At 37.6% G+C, this 18503-nt stretch overlaps 1 protein-coding gene across 1 annotated transcript in view; it reads left to right on the plus strand.

Annotated features, from left to right (window-relative positions):
* The window catches only part of FTCDNL1 (formiminotransferase cyclodeaminase N-terminal like), a 144355-nt gene extending 133455 nt beyond the window's left edge, over positions 1-10900 (plus strand). Inside the window, 1 exon segment of the mRNA XM_073880592.1 lies at positions 10207-10900. Coding sequence (XP_073736693.1) covers positions 10207-10226 — 20 coding nt within the window. The 3' untranslated portion in view covers positions 10227-10900.
* Positions 10901-18503: the final 7603 nt, after the last annotated feature.

The following is an 18503-nucleotide window of genomic DNA, read 5'->3' on the forward strand; positions in this document are numbered from 1 at the left end:
AGAGAACAGATACCAGATCGTCAGATGCACAAACTGAATACTTCTCAGTCCTCTTGCTTTTCAAACATTGTGACTACTGGCTGCCATATATCCCTGGGCAAACTGCTGTAAGACAGTTTGTGAGCTCTAAGACAAAAGACAGAGGATTATGATTTCCACAGGGAATTGAAAGTCTTAATGCTTCAGTCAGGTATTACTGTAAGGGTCTATGCATACAGAAATACATTGAGGATCAAAGGGAAGTACTGTCAAGAATGTGAATGGGCCACTCCATCCTTCCACCAGCCAATTGCAGACCTTCCAGAAGAAAGCTCAAGAGTATCAGATTCAGGTAGGGTCTTTCAGGACACTTAACCAACTTCTCACTTACATGGAAGTCTCCGTCACATGAGATTGTCACTGGGGTGTTCAAAACAAGCCTAGGAAATTTAAATTTTAATATACCCCAGAGTGATACACTGGATTTGAACTTCAATTTAATAGGAAATAGGAATATTTGAATAGCAAGAAAAGACTTTACCATTTATTGTCCTTCTAGCTTGTATAAGCAGTGAGCCAAGGCCTTTCATTTGCTCTTTATTTTAGCAACTTCATCCAAATACAAACTCTATTTTAGTACATTATTCCCAATTTATATAATATCATTGTGCTTTTTATGGAATGGCATTCTATTGCTGTTTTAATTTGGAAGAAACTGAAAGATAATTCTTCTTGGAAGGGATTGTGATGAATCAGATCTAAGTCTTAAAAGCTCATGTAGTTTTGGATTCAAAACTTCAGACCTAAATGGAGTTGTATAGTGGGAGGAAAGATGAAAGGGTCTTTGGTCTTTGAAAAAAAAAAAATGTGTCCTTTCCTTACAGTTGCAAAATGGAGTACCTAAATGATGTCATTGATTGAATAATCTGTCTTGAATATGAATTCCTGGAGGACAGATTATTTTTTCCATGTTCTGAAAAGAACCTACAATATACTCCCTACAGAAGAATTCTCACTGTAGCTTTTGATGATAAGTAATCCATTTTAGGTAGGTGTTCTCTTACTGGAAGGTCTGCACAGGACAATGAGTAATCTATTATATGCTGCCAGTTTTGTTTTAACCCAAGAATTTACTCACATTTTTTGCCAGTATACATATGCCTTGATTATCATCACTCAATTAAACAATGCCTTCCTGAATATTTTTGCCTAATCTATTTGTAAATAGATTAAGATATTTTCAAAGTTTTGGTGAGCTACAACCCTGTCCATACAAAACTGTGTCTGGTAAATGATACAATACAATTTTATGTGGAATCTGGAGTCTGTTAGAAAGTCAAATCTCAGAGCGGAACCAGAGTTGTGGGTTCATGTAATCTGATCTTTCAAATGCAGAGTGTCTTTTTATAGCCACAATGTATAACATACCTATATTAGCCAAGGTTCTCCACAGAAATAGAACCAATAGGATGTGTGTGTGTATAGAGAAAAATGTTTAAAGAATTGGCTCACATAATTATGGAGGCCAGCAAGTCCAAAATCTGCAGGGTGGGCCGGGGGCCTGGAAACGGGGGAAGAGCTGATGTTGCAGTTCAAGTTCGAAGGTTGTCTGTTGGTAGAATTCTTTCCTGCTTGGCGGGGAGGGGGTCCATTTATTGTTCTATTCAGGCCTTCAACTGTTTAGATGAGGCCACCCACAGTAGGGAGAGCAATCTGCTGTACTCAAAGCCCACGGATTTAAATGTTCATCTCATCCAAGAATACCCTCACAGAAAAACCCAGAATAATGTTTGGACACAAATCTGGGCACTATGTCCCAACCAGGTTGACACATAAAACTAAACATTATGACAGCCATCAGCAGTATTTGAAGAAGAAAGTTGCTTTTCTCTTTTTGCCCAATTTGGGCAACATGATTTTGATTGTGATTGGGGAGTAATACGCACATGCACACATACACACACACACACACACACACATTCACATGAGGAGTTCATACTTAGATTTTATGAAAGCAGGGAATAGTTAATAGAGAATGAGTGAATTCACATTATGAAATGCCAACCCTACACAATTTACCACAATTAATACTAGCCACCATATATAACCATCTGCATGATATTTCAAGTGGGAGAAGGGAATCTTATTTAAAATCCTGTTCCCTCTCACTGAGAGTCTGTGACTTGCCTATGTAAATAGGATCCAGAAACTCTTCTAGATTCTTCTTATCTTTTGTTTGTCCCGTAAGACTCTTGTCTCAAGCCAGTTCAGGCAGGGAATATTATTTACTTTAGGACAGTGGCCTTCTGAACTTGTTCATACGGCCTTTCTTCTCTCCTGCTCTGCAATATCATGCAGACATTCGGAGCCTCTCACACTCCAAAACCTGCAAACATCCAGAGCGAAAGCTCAGCCTTTCTTATCTCACAGCATTCCTTCCCTTTAACTTTTTAAAAGAATCAAGTAACCCTTTTAAAAATATTAATCACGCTTTTCCTATATTCTCAGTAACCAAGTGATTCTAGAAACTAAGCTGGCAAGCAAGAGTGTTCCCTACTTACCTTCCCTTTCTCCAGACCTGGTATCTCTGGACAACAAGCCCAGGGGCTTACCCAGCAAAAACAGACGAAGGAAGGGAGAGAAGGAGCAGGTGAAAGCAAGGTTGGGAGTGGGGGAGGGGGAAGGTTGTGTAGCAGGGAGGGGAAAGCTGGGAGATCACACACAATCATAGATTTGTCCCAAGAACATTTCTAACCAATCATTTCTTTGCCAATATCAAAAAAGTTATATACCATCTTCAACAGATGCCCTCCATCCTGTAAGGGGATGGGAAGCCTGGTAGTGTGTCAGGCAGCACGTGCCAATTTTGGACAGCTCGTACTGTTGGGAAATTTCCTCCTATTGTGTCAAAATCTTCTCCTCTAAAACTTGACTCATTCTCCTATGTCTGCCTCCAGGATCAGTGAGTCTTTGTTACCTATCATGGCCCTTTAAATACATGAGTACTACAGGCTCCTAAATCCCATATTTCCCAGTTTAAAGCCCCAAGTTCCCTCAACCAATCTTTATACGACGTGATTTCCAGACTCTTCTCTCTTTTAATTGCCCTTCTGGACGCTTGCTAGATTTAAATGTTAATATGGCTCAGAACTGACCTGAGTACCACAGCCAAAAACTGTCTGGCTTATAATTAGTAAAGTGGAATTACTACCATTTTGTCCTATGACTTATGCTTATTAGCATGACAATTGTATTTGCATTTGCTTCTTAAACCATCATTTACATGGTTTGCTCACATTGAGATTATAACAACTCAAATTTCCTGGTCTTTTTCATTACAATTATTACCAGTCAAGGACCCCTCCTTCCTTGCTTTTCCATCTTCATTGTTAAATTTTATCTGGTCAGTCTATTGTTCTGGTCTTTCAAAACCTAGCTGTCTGATAATTACATAAAATATCCAGGACCCAGAAACATTAAAGTTCTAATATAAAATGACTGCTGCAGAGTGTGAGCAATGAAACCAAATAAACATACATTTAAGTAAAAATAATCAGTGTTACATTTGTACAGAATTGAATGCAAAAATAAAATGATTCCTTTGAAAGGAAATATAAAAAATATTTTAAAAAGTTACAAAATGGAAAATCAATAATTTAGTAGTAATGATCTAGATCTAAATCCCAGAGTATATCATAAAGGCCAGAAAGTGAAGGAGGTAAGAGATAGGGAGAATATAAAAATACCAAATTCCTAATATCACATAATGAAAATCAAAGGTTTTGTTTGAATTTGGTATTTTGTGAAATATAGGTGCACATATGATTTGAAAAAGTTAGCAGCAATCACAAGTAAGATAAAAAAAAATAAGATGTCTGTGCTCCAAATCACTGTGGAAGATAAAAGCAATCAAAACACCAATCATAGACCAAAACACAGGCACACACAAAATAAACAGCAAGACATTACTCAGAAACAAAAGGAATAAACAAAATACTAGAGGTAAAGTCAAATATCAGATATAACAATTGAAGTAAGCTTTGTAAGCTTTCCAGTGAAAAAGCATATATTCTTTAGGATGAGTTTAAAATAAAGAACAGGCAGATTTAAAACAAAATGATACGAATGTTTACTACAAAAACATAAATTACAACAAATCAAACAGAAAACAGTTAATATCTTTGACATACAAAGGCCACATAATTGAGAAGGAAAATAATAAATTTCCACTAGAAAAATGAATAAAAGCCAATAACAGACAATTCACAGAAGAAACACAAATATTTGTATGGGAAAATACTCCACGTCGCTCTAGTCAATAAAATCCAAACCAAATAAAATCATTTGCTTGGTCAAATGATGTTGCCTACCAAATCAACAAAGAATTTGAAAAGTAAAGATCATTTTGAATCGTGGGAAAATGGGTTTTTTCTCAAACCACTGCTGGTGATAATGTAAATTGGTGCAAGCTTTCAGAGAATTGCTTCGGTACTGTGTATCAAGAATCTTTAAAACATCTAACTCAGTAATTTCACTTCTAGAAATGTATCCTAAGGAAATAATCAGAAATGCAGATAAATATTTCTGAATAATAAAATTGCAAAATTATTTATATAAAAACAAAAAATTCAGAATAATAGAGTAATAACTGAATAAATTATAATGTGCTACCGATTCACTAGAAATTATGTTAATAGAATTTTAAATGGCATAGAGTCATAGATTATACTCTGATACCAAGTGAATAAAATGTATGATTTCAATCCTATAAATATGTGTGTGCGTGTTTCTTCAATGCTAAGTGCATTTTTCATATTTTAGTGCTTCATAAGTTAGGATGAATTATACATTTAATATATTTCCTTTCTCAACCCCAAAAGCTGTTTTTATATTGATGCATTATCTCAAGATGAATTGCATCTTGGAGTCAAGAAAGTACTGTATGTCCACCTGCTTTAAAAAAATATTGCTTATATATTTAGAGAAGAAATTATTTTTTAAAAAGAAAAAGTCCTTTGTGGCATAAAGGTGGCTTAAAGGTTGCTTCTCATGTTGGTATTTAAAGAGACTATCTAATAAGTGTTCCTCTGTGCCATGTTTGTGGTACATGTTCATTACTTGTCCATCTTTTACTTTTTTACTAAAAAGGGAATGAAGCCCATTTGGAGTGGATTTTCACTGAATATATGCCAGATCCTCCTGTTCAGCCTTTTGTTTTGTAAGGTCAACAGCCCACCTGTTTAATAGTCCTCTCCAGGAGGGGTGCCTGGGTGGCTCAGTTGGTTAAGCGACTGACTTCAGCTCAGGTCACGATCCTGGAGTCCGGGGATCGAGTCCCGCATCGGAGTCCCTGCTCAGCAGGGAGTCTGCTTCTCCCTCTGACCTTACCCCCTCTCATGTGCTCTCTCTCTCTCATTCTCTCTCTCAAATAAATAAATAAAATCTTAAAAAAAATAATAGTCCTCTCCAGGATTTTTCAAGATAACCACATCATGTCTACTTATTTACAGTTTCTAGAATCTCCAACCCCTGTATTGCCCACCTTCTGAAAAATCCAGAGTGAATCTGTTCTGTTCCAGTCTCTTGATATATCTCAGGGTCTCCTGGATTCAATGATAACCCTCAGTCACCTCACAATCATGCCTAGAGGTTCCCTTAGAATCCTGAGGTGCAAGTCCTCTGAAGATGGAGTATAGGATTCATTTACACAGCCCATTCTTTCTCAAAATTTGTGTGCCCTTTTAACCCATTTTGGAATTCCTAAGTTTTGAAGATAATATTTCTTGATTGAAATGCTTCTCTCATCTACCAGCATTATAATGTCATCTCCAGTACTGTACATTTTACTTCTTGGTCACATCTGTGATCTAAACAGAGTTGAAACAATAGGTTTTATTGCCTCTGTCACTTTTGTAAGCTTTGGCTTATCTGCACATTAACGATTCTGACAATTTTCTTATATATTTCACAATTTGTGTCCTTGGTTATATGACCTTCCTTGCATTTTTAGTATGTATTCTTTCAAAATCTAAACTCATCAGAGAGTCTCTGAGCAGTCTTATGGATGTCCTTATCTCTGCATTTACTTACCATAATGTGTCAGAATTTCATTTTTAGAGTCCCCATCTCTCTTAAGCCATGTTCTCCTTTAAAGCCTCTCTTCATAAAGCCATATTTGAACTTTCTCTAAATTGCATTTAAAATTTTTTTTATTCTTAAGGCATTGGGTTCATGCTTGACTTTGATCAAAAGCCTACATATTAGATATTAGCAATTCCAAGATGGCGTGATCATTTTTCCTGCAGTCTCTGTTGCTTTTGTGGTTCCAGAAAATGAAAGATTTAAATGAATAGTGTACTTTGTCAAGATAATTAGGCTAAGGAATTGATATCAGTGAGTATAGCAGCTATGTGGCAGGGGTCTGCTTGGTCCTGATTGCTCAGTTTTATTCTGTAACACAAAGGGAGAGCTGTCAATCTTGGGGTTTGCCCTCAGGGAAATGCAACATGACTGGTCCAGCAAATTCAACTATAGCTTCGTTTGAAAAACTTTAAAGGCTACATTCATGTTGTATAGAAGCATACAGAGTATACACACAGCACACTGAAATCGAGACTCCAAAGTGCCTCAACATGCTTCTCCAGGGCCCTGTAATTCATGACCACAATGAGCAGAACAGCAGTGTTCCTTGTTTATTCCATATGAGTAACTCAATAGTAGTAAAATTAAAACTTCATAAACAAGAAGACATTGAACTCTTTAACAAAGTCAACTATGTTGTGAAAAAGCCCAAACGGGTTTTTCAATGCAGACATTTTGTCGAGACGCTTAATTTGTTTGTCAGACCCAAAATGTGGGAGTTTCAACAATTGTTATTTCTTTTCCATGTGGGACATAACAATATAACAACATATATTGTTAGCATGTTGTCCTAGTCTTCTCTGTTAGGCTTTGGTTGAATTCTCAGTTGAAATGATAATGTGCGTGATAGCTGAAGAGCATAAATCAAGATGTTTAACATCTGTTAGATTGGTGTTTGCCTGAGAAAGTCCATTGGTGTGAGGGAAGGAAATATTAGAACTTTTATTTGTATTCATTCCTTATCTTTCCAATTTTAATTTTTGTCCATGTTTTATAATTTATATAATATAGTTGTACATTTGTAAATATGTTAATAGGTGAATGTAAATATATTTTGGGGGTTAACATATATTGATTGTGGTTCATGATCAGAAGAAGTTGGGAACCATGATGTTTTACATAAAAGTGATCCCCAACACTTTTTGTTGTATATATAATATATATATTCTCCCAAAGCTTGGAACTGATATTTTGCTACACTAAAAAAAAAAAAAAAAAAAAAAATGGAGTCTCTTAGTATTTACTGAGAACCCAAGAGGAATAAATATGCTGGGATTGTGGAAAAACAAGTTAAATTAAAACAGGAATTTCCTGACCAATGAGGTTTGGTAAATATTAGAATTAGCCAGCTATAGAAGGAAAGACTTTTAGCTCTCCCTCAACATTTGTTCTTTTTTCCTCCTAAGTAGTGGAACCCATGATTTTTTAAATTGTGCCCATTCCTCAGTTTCCCTTGCTGTTGGTGCTGTAATGTAACTAAGTTATAACTAATGGGATGTCATCGAATGTGCTTTGGCTTTTCAGTGCATTAATGATTCTGACAGTATTGTGTGCAACTTCTGAAATGTGTCCTTACAAAGAAGGGGCATGTCATTTTCCCCTTTCCCCTTCCTGCTGGCAAGAGTAAGGATGCAATGGCTAAAGATGAAGCATCCATCTTACACCATGAGGGAGAAGACACGTACTGAGGATTCACCACTGAATCTAATCTGACTAATGATAAAGTAATTAGGTTGTGAAATATTTCCATGAAGTACAACATATTAAAGATTGCATTATAAAACATCTTATATACTATGGATTAGACACGTTTTATTCTACCTTTACTTAACATTAATGAGTACGTACAGAGGAAAAGATAAAATTTCTTGTAGTTAAAATAAGAAATATAAATACAGCCAACAACAATAAAAATTAAGGGTGGCAATAAAAGAACTGTAGTTTAGAATAGAAAAAAGAACTGTAGTTTAGAATAGTCCATGGTAAGAGGAGAGAACATTTGATTTGGCCGGAAGCAACAAGAAGTGACAGGGACCGGGAAGTGGGGCTGCTCATGCAGGTACAGAATATGTTCTGATGTTGAGAAATCATGAAGTGTTCATAAGGAAGGGTAAATAGATGGGAGAGAAGCTTGTCCCATACTTGGTGTGCGATAAAATATTTTGTGTGGAAGACAGTTCACAACCAACATTCCTCTGGAAAGAAATTAGCATTCCTGATAAATGCTTAAGCAATTTTCTGATAAACTTTAATGCAATTAAGAGCTCTTCTGGGAAATTAGCTCCTATCCTCTCAGCTGATGTTCTTTAACCAGATGACGTTTTTCCTGAATTCTGCCTAAAATTTTTATCTAAACATTCTCTTTTTCCTATAACACATCCCTACCATGGTGAATCTCTGAATTAGCCTCTTTGGACTTCTTCCCCGGCAGCAAGAGAGAAATAAAACACTTAGGCATGAGATTTTTTTTTTTTTAAGCATAATCATAGTAGGACAAAGTAAAGTGTGCATGTGAGGACATAGTAGTTGATAAACAAGACTTAGTGATATTGGAAAGCAATGAATACTGGACTAAGGAATTTAATCTCTTTGTGGGGAGTGTGGAGTCACTTAAAAAGTGGCTAGAAATGCAGTAGGTGCCCAAATGCATAGTTGTTGAATTGCATCAAGGAATTTGCTGCAATCCCAGTAGAACTACAGGACCCCTTGTCTGGTAATTGTGTGCTGAGTAATCTGGGGCAATCTCAGCAGCTTTCCTTTCCAGCACTCGATGGAAGCTATGATGTGCAGATCACCAGTGACCTCCTTGAACTGCTTTGTGATTTGAGAAGCACCGATCTTAGCCTTCATCCTTCTTGACCTACATGGTTCATTCACAGGGTTGTCGCCCCTCTCCTTAAGAAAAGTCTCCCCTCTTGAGCTGTCATGACATTGGACTGTCTTGGTTCTTCTTTTCCTCTCTACTTGCCTAACTCTGACTGCCAGTCTCTTGTCTCCTCAGTGAACTTCTTCCTTCTTCCAGCCTCTGAGTGCGGCCTTCCCGAGGTGCTCTCCCGTGCCCTCCTCTTCCTGCACGGGCTTCCTCTTAGGGCTTGCATACCTGATGGTACATCAGGGCCTCCTGCAGTATAGTAAATATCTTTCACCATATGAGATGCAAGAGCTATTCCTAGTAGCACCATCCTGAAAACAGTAGGATAGATTTCTATAGATTTGGACTGGGCTGAGATCTGCTTGGATGCATGGGGCTGGACCAAATGACATCTCAATAATTTATACCTAGATGAGAATCCCATGCTTAAACCTTTGTGTTTTAACCTCAGAAAATCATTGTCTGGCTTTAGCACTAAAGACTACCTTCGGGAATACTTCAAATTAATATTAACAATAGGGTTTATGGCCCATTTAAAACAGATGCAATTGAAAGTCTCATTTTGCAAGGCTGTGAAGTAGAATGAAAATATATGGTACGAATTTACCAGGTGATTTTTCTTTCCCATATCTATTTCATCTCTATGCCTTGTTTATGCTTCTAATGTTGCAGGTGTCAGAAGGAATTGTAATTTTGACTGGGAACTCCTTGAAAGCATGGACTGTACAAATTTGCATCTGTATCTGAATTAGCACATGCTTAGCATACAGTAGGCACAAAACAAAATTTAATCAATTAAATTAAAAAGAAAATTGATGTCATTAAGAAAAAATAAAATTATGTAACAGAAAACTAGAAACTAGGTAAAAGGCAAAAATGATCCCGAGACATTTTTTAAAAGTCTGAATTTGAGTCATGTCAAATTTCAAAGAAATGTCAGTGGAAATTATGAAAATGAGCTTTATATTTTTCTATTTATGTCCTTTTCAGTTGAAACTCCCCTGTTCCTGACTTCCTTTGTGATTGTTTTAAAACAAATCTGCGAATTCTTTGACACTTCTGCAATACAAAGGTGGAATCTAATTACCCTTCCCGTAAACTTGGGCCAAACTCAGTGAGTCAGTTCTGCCAAACAGAATGAGGGGCAGCAATCCGTTGCAGGTGGATTGGGGACAATGACACAGCTTTCTCTCTCTACTCTGTACTCTTTGCAGATATGCCCCTCAGGGCCTGAGCCGCCACATGAGAAGTTCAGATGCCCTAAAGCTGCCATGATACAGAAAACAAGCAGAGAGACCTCCTCGAGGAGCCCCACTCGCTTGAGCCATCAGCTTTGGAGTCTTCCTAGCTGGGGCACCAGGCTTGTGTGTGAAAAAGCCTTCAAAATGACCCCAGGCCCAGACACCATTTGCTTATAACCTCATGAGACCCCAAACCACCCAGCTGAGCCACTCCCAAATTCTTGAATCACAGAAGCATGAGAGATAAGTGGTTATCATTATTTTACGCTGCTAAATTTTGGGGGGATTTGCTGTACAGCAGTCAATAACAAATACACCCTCTCACTAAATTAACATCAGCCAGATTCACCCACTTCAGTGCATCAAGCTTTTCAAAACATGTTAAGATTTACAAGTCAGAAATCTATTTACGGGCTTCTAAATTTTATTCCCATTTCTCCTATTGAATAGCAAAAGCCAAGACTCTTGTGCCAGCTTGAGAGGTATGAATATGAAAATTCACAACTCCCTGAAGCCTTTTCTGAGCTACCGAGAATGTCACTTCATCCACTGCCTGGCTGAGGAGGAAGGGAGGTGGAGAGGGACAGGGGCCACCGAGGGACTGTGGAAGTCGTTAGCAGGTGTTTGGAGTGCAGCAGTACCCCTGATACAGACAGAATGTCATTTTTTTAGGGCAAAGACATGTAAGGCTTTAAAGAATTTAGTATGTCAACTTTCCGGTGATCCAGATCATGGGAGATGACACTGTGACTCCACTCGAATAAAGCCTCTCAGCTTCTGAAGCAGGAAGAATTATAAACAGATAGAGTCAACCTTAAAAAGAAGGATTCTCTTATTTTCAGAACTTTGAGTTTTGTTAGAGGAGCTGTATTCTTTGACCCGACCAGAGGGAGTTCTGTGCTTCTTTTGGGGTATACAAGGTATTTTGGTTGTTGGGTACTCTAGGTGGGACAAAAATAATACCCAGACCAAAAGATAAGATAAAGCCAACTAGCAAGGGCAGTTGAGCTAATATCAGCCCAGCTCCGTGAACAATTGGAAGAGGATATCAACCAGGCCACTCAGGTAGGAGAAGGGGACAGAAGACATTTGAGGGACAATTCATTACTCCAGAGGATTCTAAAAGAATCTTGGCTTTCAAAATGGACCTGGCATTCTGTAATTGTTTGTGAAATTTTTGGAAACTGTGTTATTCTGTTGGACTTTAGCTTCTTATGATTTGACTCCTCCAGAATATATAAAACTGTGGGAGGGAGGTATTTCTTCAAACTTCATTTGGCTTGGCTATAATTAGGGCTCTTGCCTACATATGGTTCCCTCTGTCTGGAATGCCCTTCCTTCAACCTGCACCCATAGCCTGCCTCCCCATGAGCATATACTTCTTGGGAAGGCTTCTAAGACCCCTCCCTTCTGCCTCCAGAGTTGATCACCATGTCATCTGTAGTATTATCACGTCATTTGTAACTCACACCTCTCTGAGGTCATGGTCCATGTTGTGTGGTCAGTATTTGTTCTGACATCATTCACTAGACTGTGAACCCCTGGAAGGCTAGCCTTTAGTTGTTCCACCTCCCCCTACCATGGATCAAATATGAATGTTACTATGCCTCTCTTGATTTCCTTATCCCAGTCCCTGGGCAAGTAGTAGATACTCTCCTAATAGTTTTCGGTAGCTTACCAATTGTGGAGAAACAAAGAGGTTTGTTCAATGAATCTTTCTAATATGCCTGGCAGGAGCCAGCTGATGTTAGTTAATACCTATCACCTCAGCAGGAGGGTCAATGGCTGGTTTCACCTTGCCACAAGGTCTCCAAGGGATATTGGTGCTGGACAACTGGTATATCCAGCACTGGTATGTACGTCCCCTAAGCAGCTAGTAACAAAACTTATATTGTTTTACCTCCCTTACATGCTTTCATGAGAACTCTACAAAAAGACCAGAAGAGGGGCTAGGTGCCTCTCCTGCAGCATACCCATGGTATATCTGGCCATTCCCAGTCCAGCTACTCCTCTTACTGGGAAGCTGGAGAAAAGGGGACTACATACATGTCTACTGACCCTCTGCCTATGTGTCTCAGTCTGTTCTGCGTGGTGATTAGGCCATGTTTGATACCTGATACCAGGCCACTGCTTGGAGATCAAGTGATCCAGAGAAGATAGATAGATAGATAGATAGATAGATAGATAGATAGATAGATAGATAGAAAGTTTCTGAGCTTGGGAAACAAGTGTTTTTGATAAAAAGCTAATTTTCAAATGTCTTCATCAACGCTGTGATCACTCTCTTCTTTTCTAGATGCCTTCCTGAAGCAAAAAGCCAAAAAGGCAAATCCTGTTAGTTTGCCTGAACATGTTTCCTGCAACTCCCTTGTCATTTTGATTGAGAACTCCCTTGATTTCTGCTTTTGACCCTAGTCAAACTGATTCTTGAATCCTATTTTGTCTGGAGGCTTGGCAAACTATCAGAGTGCCACCTGAGAACCCAGAGACCAGCAAGTTAACGGTAATACAATGAACGCAATGGAAAACTGGAATGAATGAATAAAAATAAATTATTTTATTGTTGATATCTGCTAAATTTGTTGCCATTCCATTTAGAGGAACTTTGACTTCAGTATTCTATACTCCAAGATAAAACATTGGGAGAATTTCTGCCTTTGAGTCAAAAACAGGAATGTCTCTCTATGGCAAATATCTACCTCTTAACTCTCTCCAAATTGTTAAACAGATTGGTGGTGTGATTGTTAGCTCAAAAAGGAAACCAGTAGAAAATATCGAATTCTCCCAGTGTATAAAGCCATATAAGAATTATGCTTTCAGGTGAAACATTATATTTTGTCTAATCACCATTTGAAATTTTAATTTTGAGTTGTGGTACTTGGCCAGGAAAATTAGTATAACAGCCTCAACACCAAGCAAAAACTCATTCTTTCAGCTTGGTATTAGTTTATAACATGACCTACTTTTAACAAAGACTTTCCAAAATTATATTTTATTATAAAATTCTCTAAACCTTGCATAAAACATTGTTGTTTCTCCACAGATAACACAGATATCTAGAAAAGTGATTCATCATTGTATGAAAGCACATGAGGAACAGAGGTAGGATAGTTGGTTCCTGGATCTCCTAATTCTGTTCTTTTGTTATAAACTACATATTGCTTCACTGGCTATATGGCTTAACGAACAAAAGGTTCAGCAGAATCTTTGGACATCAAATGGCCTTCATGAAACAATGTCTTGATGAGTTAAGTAAGAACGAATCAGAAACACATGGACCCAACTTCCCTTGAAATATAAGAGGGCATACAAATCAAGGCAAAGAGCACTTAACAAACACTGGGTTTGGGTTTCCTGAACCTGAAATGTTAAAATAATTAGCAAGGACTTATTGAGGCTGAAAAGTGATCAGTTCCAGTATTTCTAACTCAAAACTGAAATGAAGAGAGGCGGAAAGGCCCTAAAAGAGAAGGGAGTGGCCATGGGGCAGATGGAGACCTTTGAAAATTAGCTTTTCCCCAAAACCACTTGTTTCCCAAAGCTCACAAATTTTGTTTTTATATATTTATTTTTCTTCTCTTTTGCTTTGATTTCCAGGTTTCAGCTGAAGACATATCTAAAATGCTCTGAAATGGTTCAGCACAAGTCTTTCTAGTCTCTTCTCAAAGGCAGGAAATGATGCTATTTGGTAAGACAATGCTCTGTTCATTTTTGAGTTGGAGATAAGTTCATATATTGGCCATTCAGGAAGTTTGGTTAAGTAATCAGGTTGAATTTATTTCCTAGTGAGCTGGACTTCGCAGCATTTTCCAAACCCAGAAAATAAACTCTTTCAGAAAGCACTGTGAAAAAGTTGGAAGAAAGAATTATTATGTACTAGAGTACAGATTGATTAAATAGATTGCAAACCTGGAGAAAATAACCCCCAAAACCTGTATTGCTAGAAACTGAGAGAAAGCAATTCCCTTGCTTGATCCTGCACTGTATCTGGGATTCTCAGAACCCCTCCTCTGGCCCTGCTTATCTCCGTCCCTCCTCACAGAGGCCTCTAGGACTCAGCCTACTTCCTCCATCCTTTGTGATCTTCCTCCCCACCTTCAAGTCTGGCTGCAGAGTGTGAAGCAGTTTCCCACCATGATTCCAGAATGCACATTATTTTTTAAAATTACTTTAGAGCTTTTATTGATAATCATCATAGGAAACTGACCCGGGCAACAAAAATAATAACCCAGGCGAGGTCGCAGAGCCGACAGAGTAATCCCTGATCTCTTGGCTCCTGACTTCCTCTGTCAATTGAGAGCTCAAACGCAGTGGTCCTGCCTGATCTCAGCAACCAGACCCCCTCTTCTGAAGTTCACGTGTATCCTTCCTTTCAAGATGGCCCTGGGTCAAGCCTGAAGATAGGTTGTATCGTTAATGTCTCCTTATATCAAGGAGGAACTGTCCATCTGTAAAGCCCTTTTGATTAGAGGATACTTGTTCACTATTACTATGCACAGCTTAGAATTAGACTCTTTGGGTGTATTCTCATGTACCTCTTCCCATTTATGAAAAATTAATTTTTTTAGCCATTTCAGACCCATCAGGAACAAACTTAATTTTTTAAAATCATTTAAATATGAAACAGTTCACTTACTCATCAATACATGTTTGTGTCCATTAAGCTCAAAATATCCGGTACAGTGGATACAATGGTCAGTTGTATGATATAATCAGACTCTAACACATTGTGAAAGTATTCAGCAATGCCCAAGAGTCCTGGCTGAAGTGAGCACTTCTATTAATTCATTCAACCAAGACCGTCATGTTGCTTCCTCCGGGGTCTCTGCTGATAATATTTTAGCACATGACAAAAAATGACAACAGTCTTTCAGATTTGGGGAGCATTATTCATGTGCATAATGCAACCTGCATATAAACACTCCCTTTGATGAAAGACCTTCCAGGTTTGAATCCATTGTTTCTTTTCCTACACCAAGAATAATAAAGCTCTTCTATTTGAGCACCTATTAGGAGGTAAGCCTATGAGTTATGTTCTCTTGTTTAATTCTTGAACAACCCTATGAAATAGGTAAAGTGAACCATAGTTAATGATTGAGCAAATTTAGACTTAGAGAAATTAAGTAATTTGCTCAATATTGAGCCCCTGATAAGGTGGGAGATTTTGAATTTGAACTCAGAGCCAATGCAAAAGCATTTTGTATTCACCACATTCCTCTCTCTTTTGTCAATTATTGTGTATAGAATGCATGGAACTTTCAAAGAAAGGTGCTATATAAATCTGTTCTGATGATAGAGTAATGATGGCCAGGAAAACTAATCTCACTGTTTTATAAGTATACCATTATAGGTCCACAACATATTAGAGTGGTAGGGACATTCATGACCACCAAATCTCACCTCATTTTTACAGAACTCAGAACCCCCTAGAAATAGAATGTTGTCTTCAGATTGGTACCTAAGGCCACGGCTGCCATCATGGACCTCCCACTTCTCAAGCCAGGGTGCTCTCCAATCCGTATATCATCTGGTAAAACCAATCAAATTACAATCAAAAGAGAAAAACTTCACCAAGGAAAAAAAACTCAGAAATCATCTCACTCCCACTCCAAAGCTATCATGTCTAAGATCATTATTGCCAAAGTAACCATTTTTCAAACTGGGAATTCTGACAAGACTCCTGAATGTTTTGCATTGGGTACCAGTGGCTGTCCAGTCTTTGAATACACTATTATTTTTAATAGCTGGAGATCAAGATGGAAGACGGTAGGGTTACAGTGTTTCAAATGCCACAGGTACTAATGATATGGGCACTTGTTAAAGTAGCATCAATTGAGTCCTTGTTTTGCTCTTGAGTGTATAGTTGAGTTTAGAATTCCAGTTCAGTAAATTTATAATAGTTTTATGATTGCTAAGACTCAGAGCTCCTTATTAGTCCTAAATGACCTTCCTGTATTTTCTTTTTCTGTTTGTCATGAATCCTGGGAATTCAGCCTATTTTCCTATTTCAGTGTAAAGAAAAAAATGATAGTGCAACAGTTCTATTTACTGAGGTCCTATTATATGCAAACACTGTCCTAAGTGCTTTACATGTATTATTTCACTAATTTTTATGAAGTAGGTCCTGTTATTATTTCCATTTTATAGATAGAAAACTGAGACAAAGGTTGTTAAGTAACAGACCCAAGGTTAAACAATTAGTAAGTGGTTGAGATGCTCTGCACCGTATGATTTTTGTTTCTCCCTCCAGAAAAAGGTCCTCCAATTCTCTCCTTTGTCCCAAAAAACATACACATATTATATGCCCCCTCCCATCATATTAAAAAAATAAGATTTTGCTGGAAATTACTGCTACAAAACAGAGAGTAACACAATATAAACACTGGTAAGTTACAAGGTTACAGAATTTTACAAAGTTCTTTTGATTGTGATTTGTGGTCTGTAGTTTATGACTGCCTGCTAACATAACAAATGGAAGCCCCAATGGTTTTCTGTTCTTTTCTTTTCTTTCCCTGGGGATAGCAGTTTTTTACTCATCTGTGCCTTTTTTTCTTGCCTGAAGACACTGGTAATAGAGGACGAACCAAAGGTGTACCTCAGTCCTATCCCATGGACTCATGTCTTCACCGAGACCCTCCAGACATCATGGAATGCCCATCACCAGATTTTTGTGTCCCCTAGAATGATCCCTTTTAGTGGAAGAAGAAGAAGGAAGAGGAGGAGAAAGAGGGGAGGAAGAAATGTCCTTAGCCTTAAAGCCTAATCAGCTTGTTTTTCTGTAGCATCTTACTGGTAAGGGTTGAGAGTATAATGGGACTTAATTTTTCTTTTAAATGGATTTATCACCTACCCTTGTGGAGATGGTAATGGGGAGATGCAATTAGGATCACATGGTACATTGAGCCATTGACATTCTCGATGGCAACACCAGATATTGAACTTTTCATGTCCAGCCAATCTGTTGTCCAGGTGTTGATCTTCTGGAAGCAGGCAGATACATTTCATGCAGAAGTGAGCTCCACTGTTTTTTTATGATCTAGTATTATAGTGATACTTCTGTGTGTTTAGATATAGATGAAATCCTAATTAAAATCAGAAAAACCAAAGAAGTCACTGTAATGGGAAGATATGTCTTGGCTCTGCCACTAATTAGTTTTGTGATTTTGGCAGATTCTTTCATTTCTCTGGGACTCAGTTTCCTAGTTTTTAAAGTGAGAGAAAAAACTTTAACATTTCTGAGGTATCTTTTCATTCTAGCATTTCTTTGATTTATAGGAACCATGTGAATGAAAGAAGGCTTTTAGAAACTTGAAAATATAGTACTGTAGGGGAGTGTATCTTCTGTTATTTTTAATGTTATCGGACTTTATTTGATTCTGAATAGTAAAACAGACTTGAATATTTTTCAATTAGCTTCATATGTACTACCAAACACATATTTAATTCACGAAGAAAAAAAGCTAAAAACTACTATGGGGGGGTAGAGAAGTATTTCAGTTTTCTTAGACATTAAATGGCTCATTCAAAGCAACATTTTGATAAATTGTGTAAATGAGAGAGGAACATATGGATTAAATTTTCCTTGAAATACATACGCACTTAAAAATTAAGAAGAAAAAGTGCTTGGCAAGGCCCATTTGGGGATCTGCCAAATGGGATACATTTTAAAAATAGTTGAAAATGCAGTTCTATCTCAAAATGCTGCCATATTCACCCATCCTTATTGATTATGTATTTTTAAATTTGTGAATTACTCTCCTTGTATTTATTTTTGCAGTTTGTTTTATGCCCTGGGGGCTTGTTCAATTTTGCTACCTTTTTTTTTTTTTTTTTTTTTTTAAACAGAAAACATAGTCCATCAGTCACGGAAGAGCATATCACAGTTTCTATCACTCCCTCTGAGATTCCTGTTACTTGACTTCTGTGTAAGTTTCAGTTTGATCTCTCCCGGTGTAAAAACTGGCATTAACTCATATTGCTGTAATGAAAAATTCTAAGGAGCAAATAAGGGGGATTCGGTCTTTGAAGCTGTGTTGTATGGTAAGTAACTTTCTAGTAAATCATGCTATTGCAGTGGAAGAGCTTGGAGGGAAGACAAGCCCCGAGTTTCATGGTTATGTATAATTCAAAACCAGAAAATCAGAACACTCAGAGATAACATTCTTTTGGATGGACGGAAGAGTTTGGTTTGTTAATGGATCCCACAGTACAACTTGAAGAAGAGAAAAATTATTTTCTCAAAAATCTTTAAAATCACAGATTTCTGGTCA

Source organism: Callorhinus ursinus, unplaced genomic scaffold (genome assembly GCF_003265705.2).
Source record: "Callorhinus ursinus isolate GAN/ISIS: 27379988/994484 unplaced genomic scaffold, GSC_fseal_2.0 scaffold2, whole genome shotgun sequence".
NCBI classification, from domain to species: domain Eukaryota; kingdom Metazoa; phylum Chordata; class Mammalia; order Carnivora; family Otariidae; genus Callorhinus; species Callorhinus ursinus.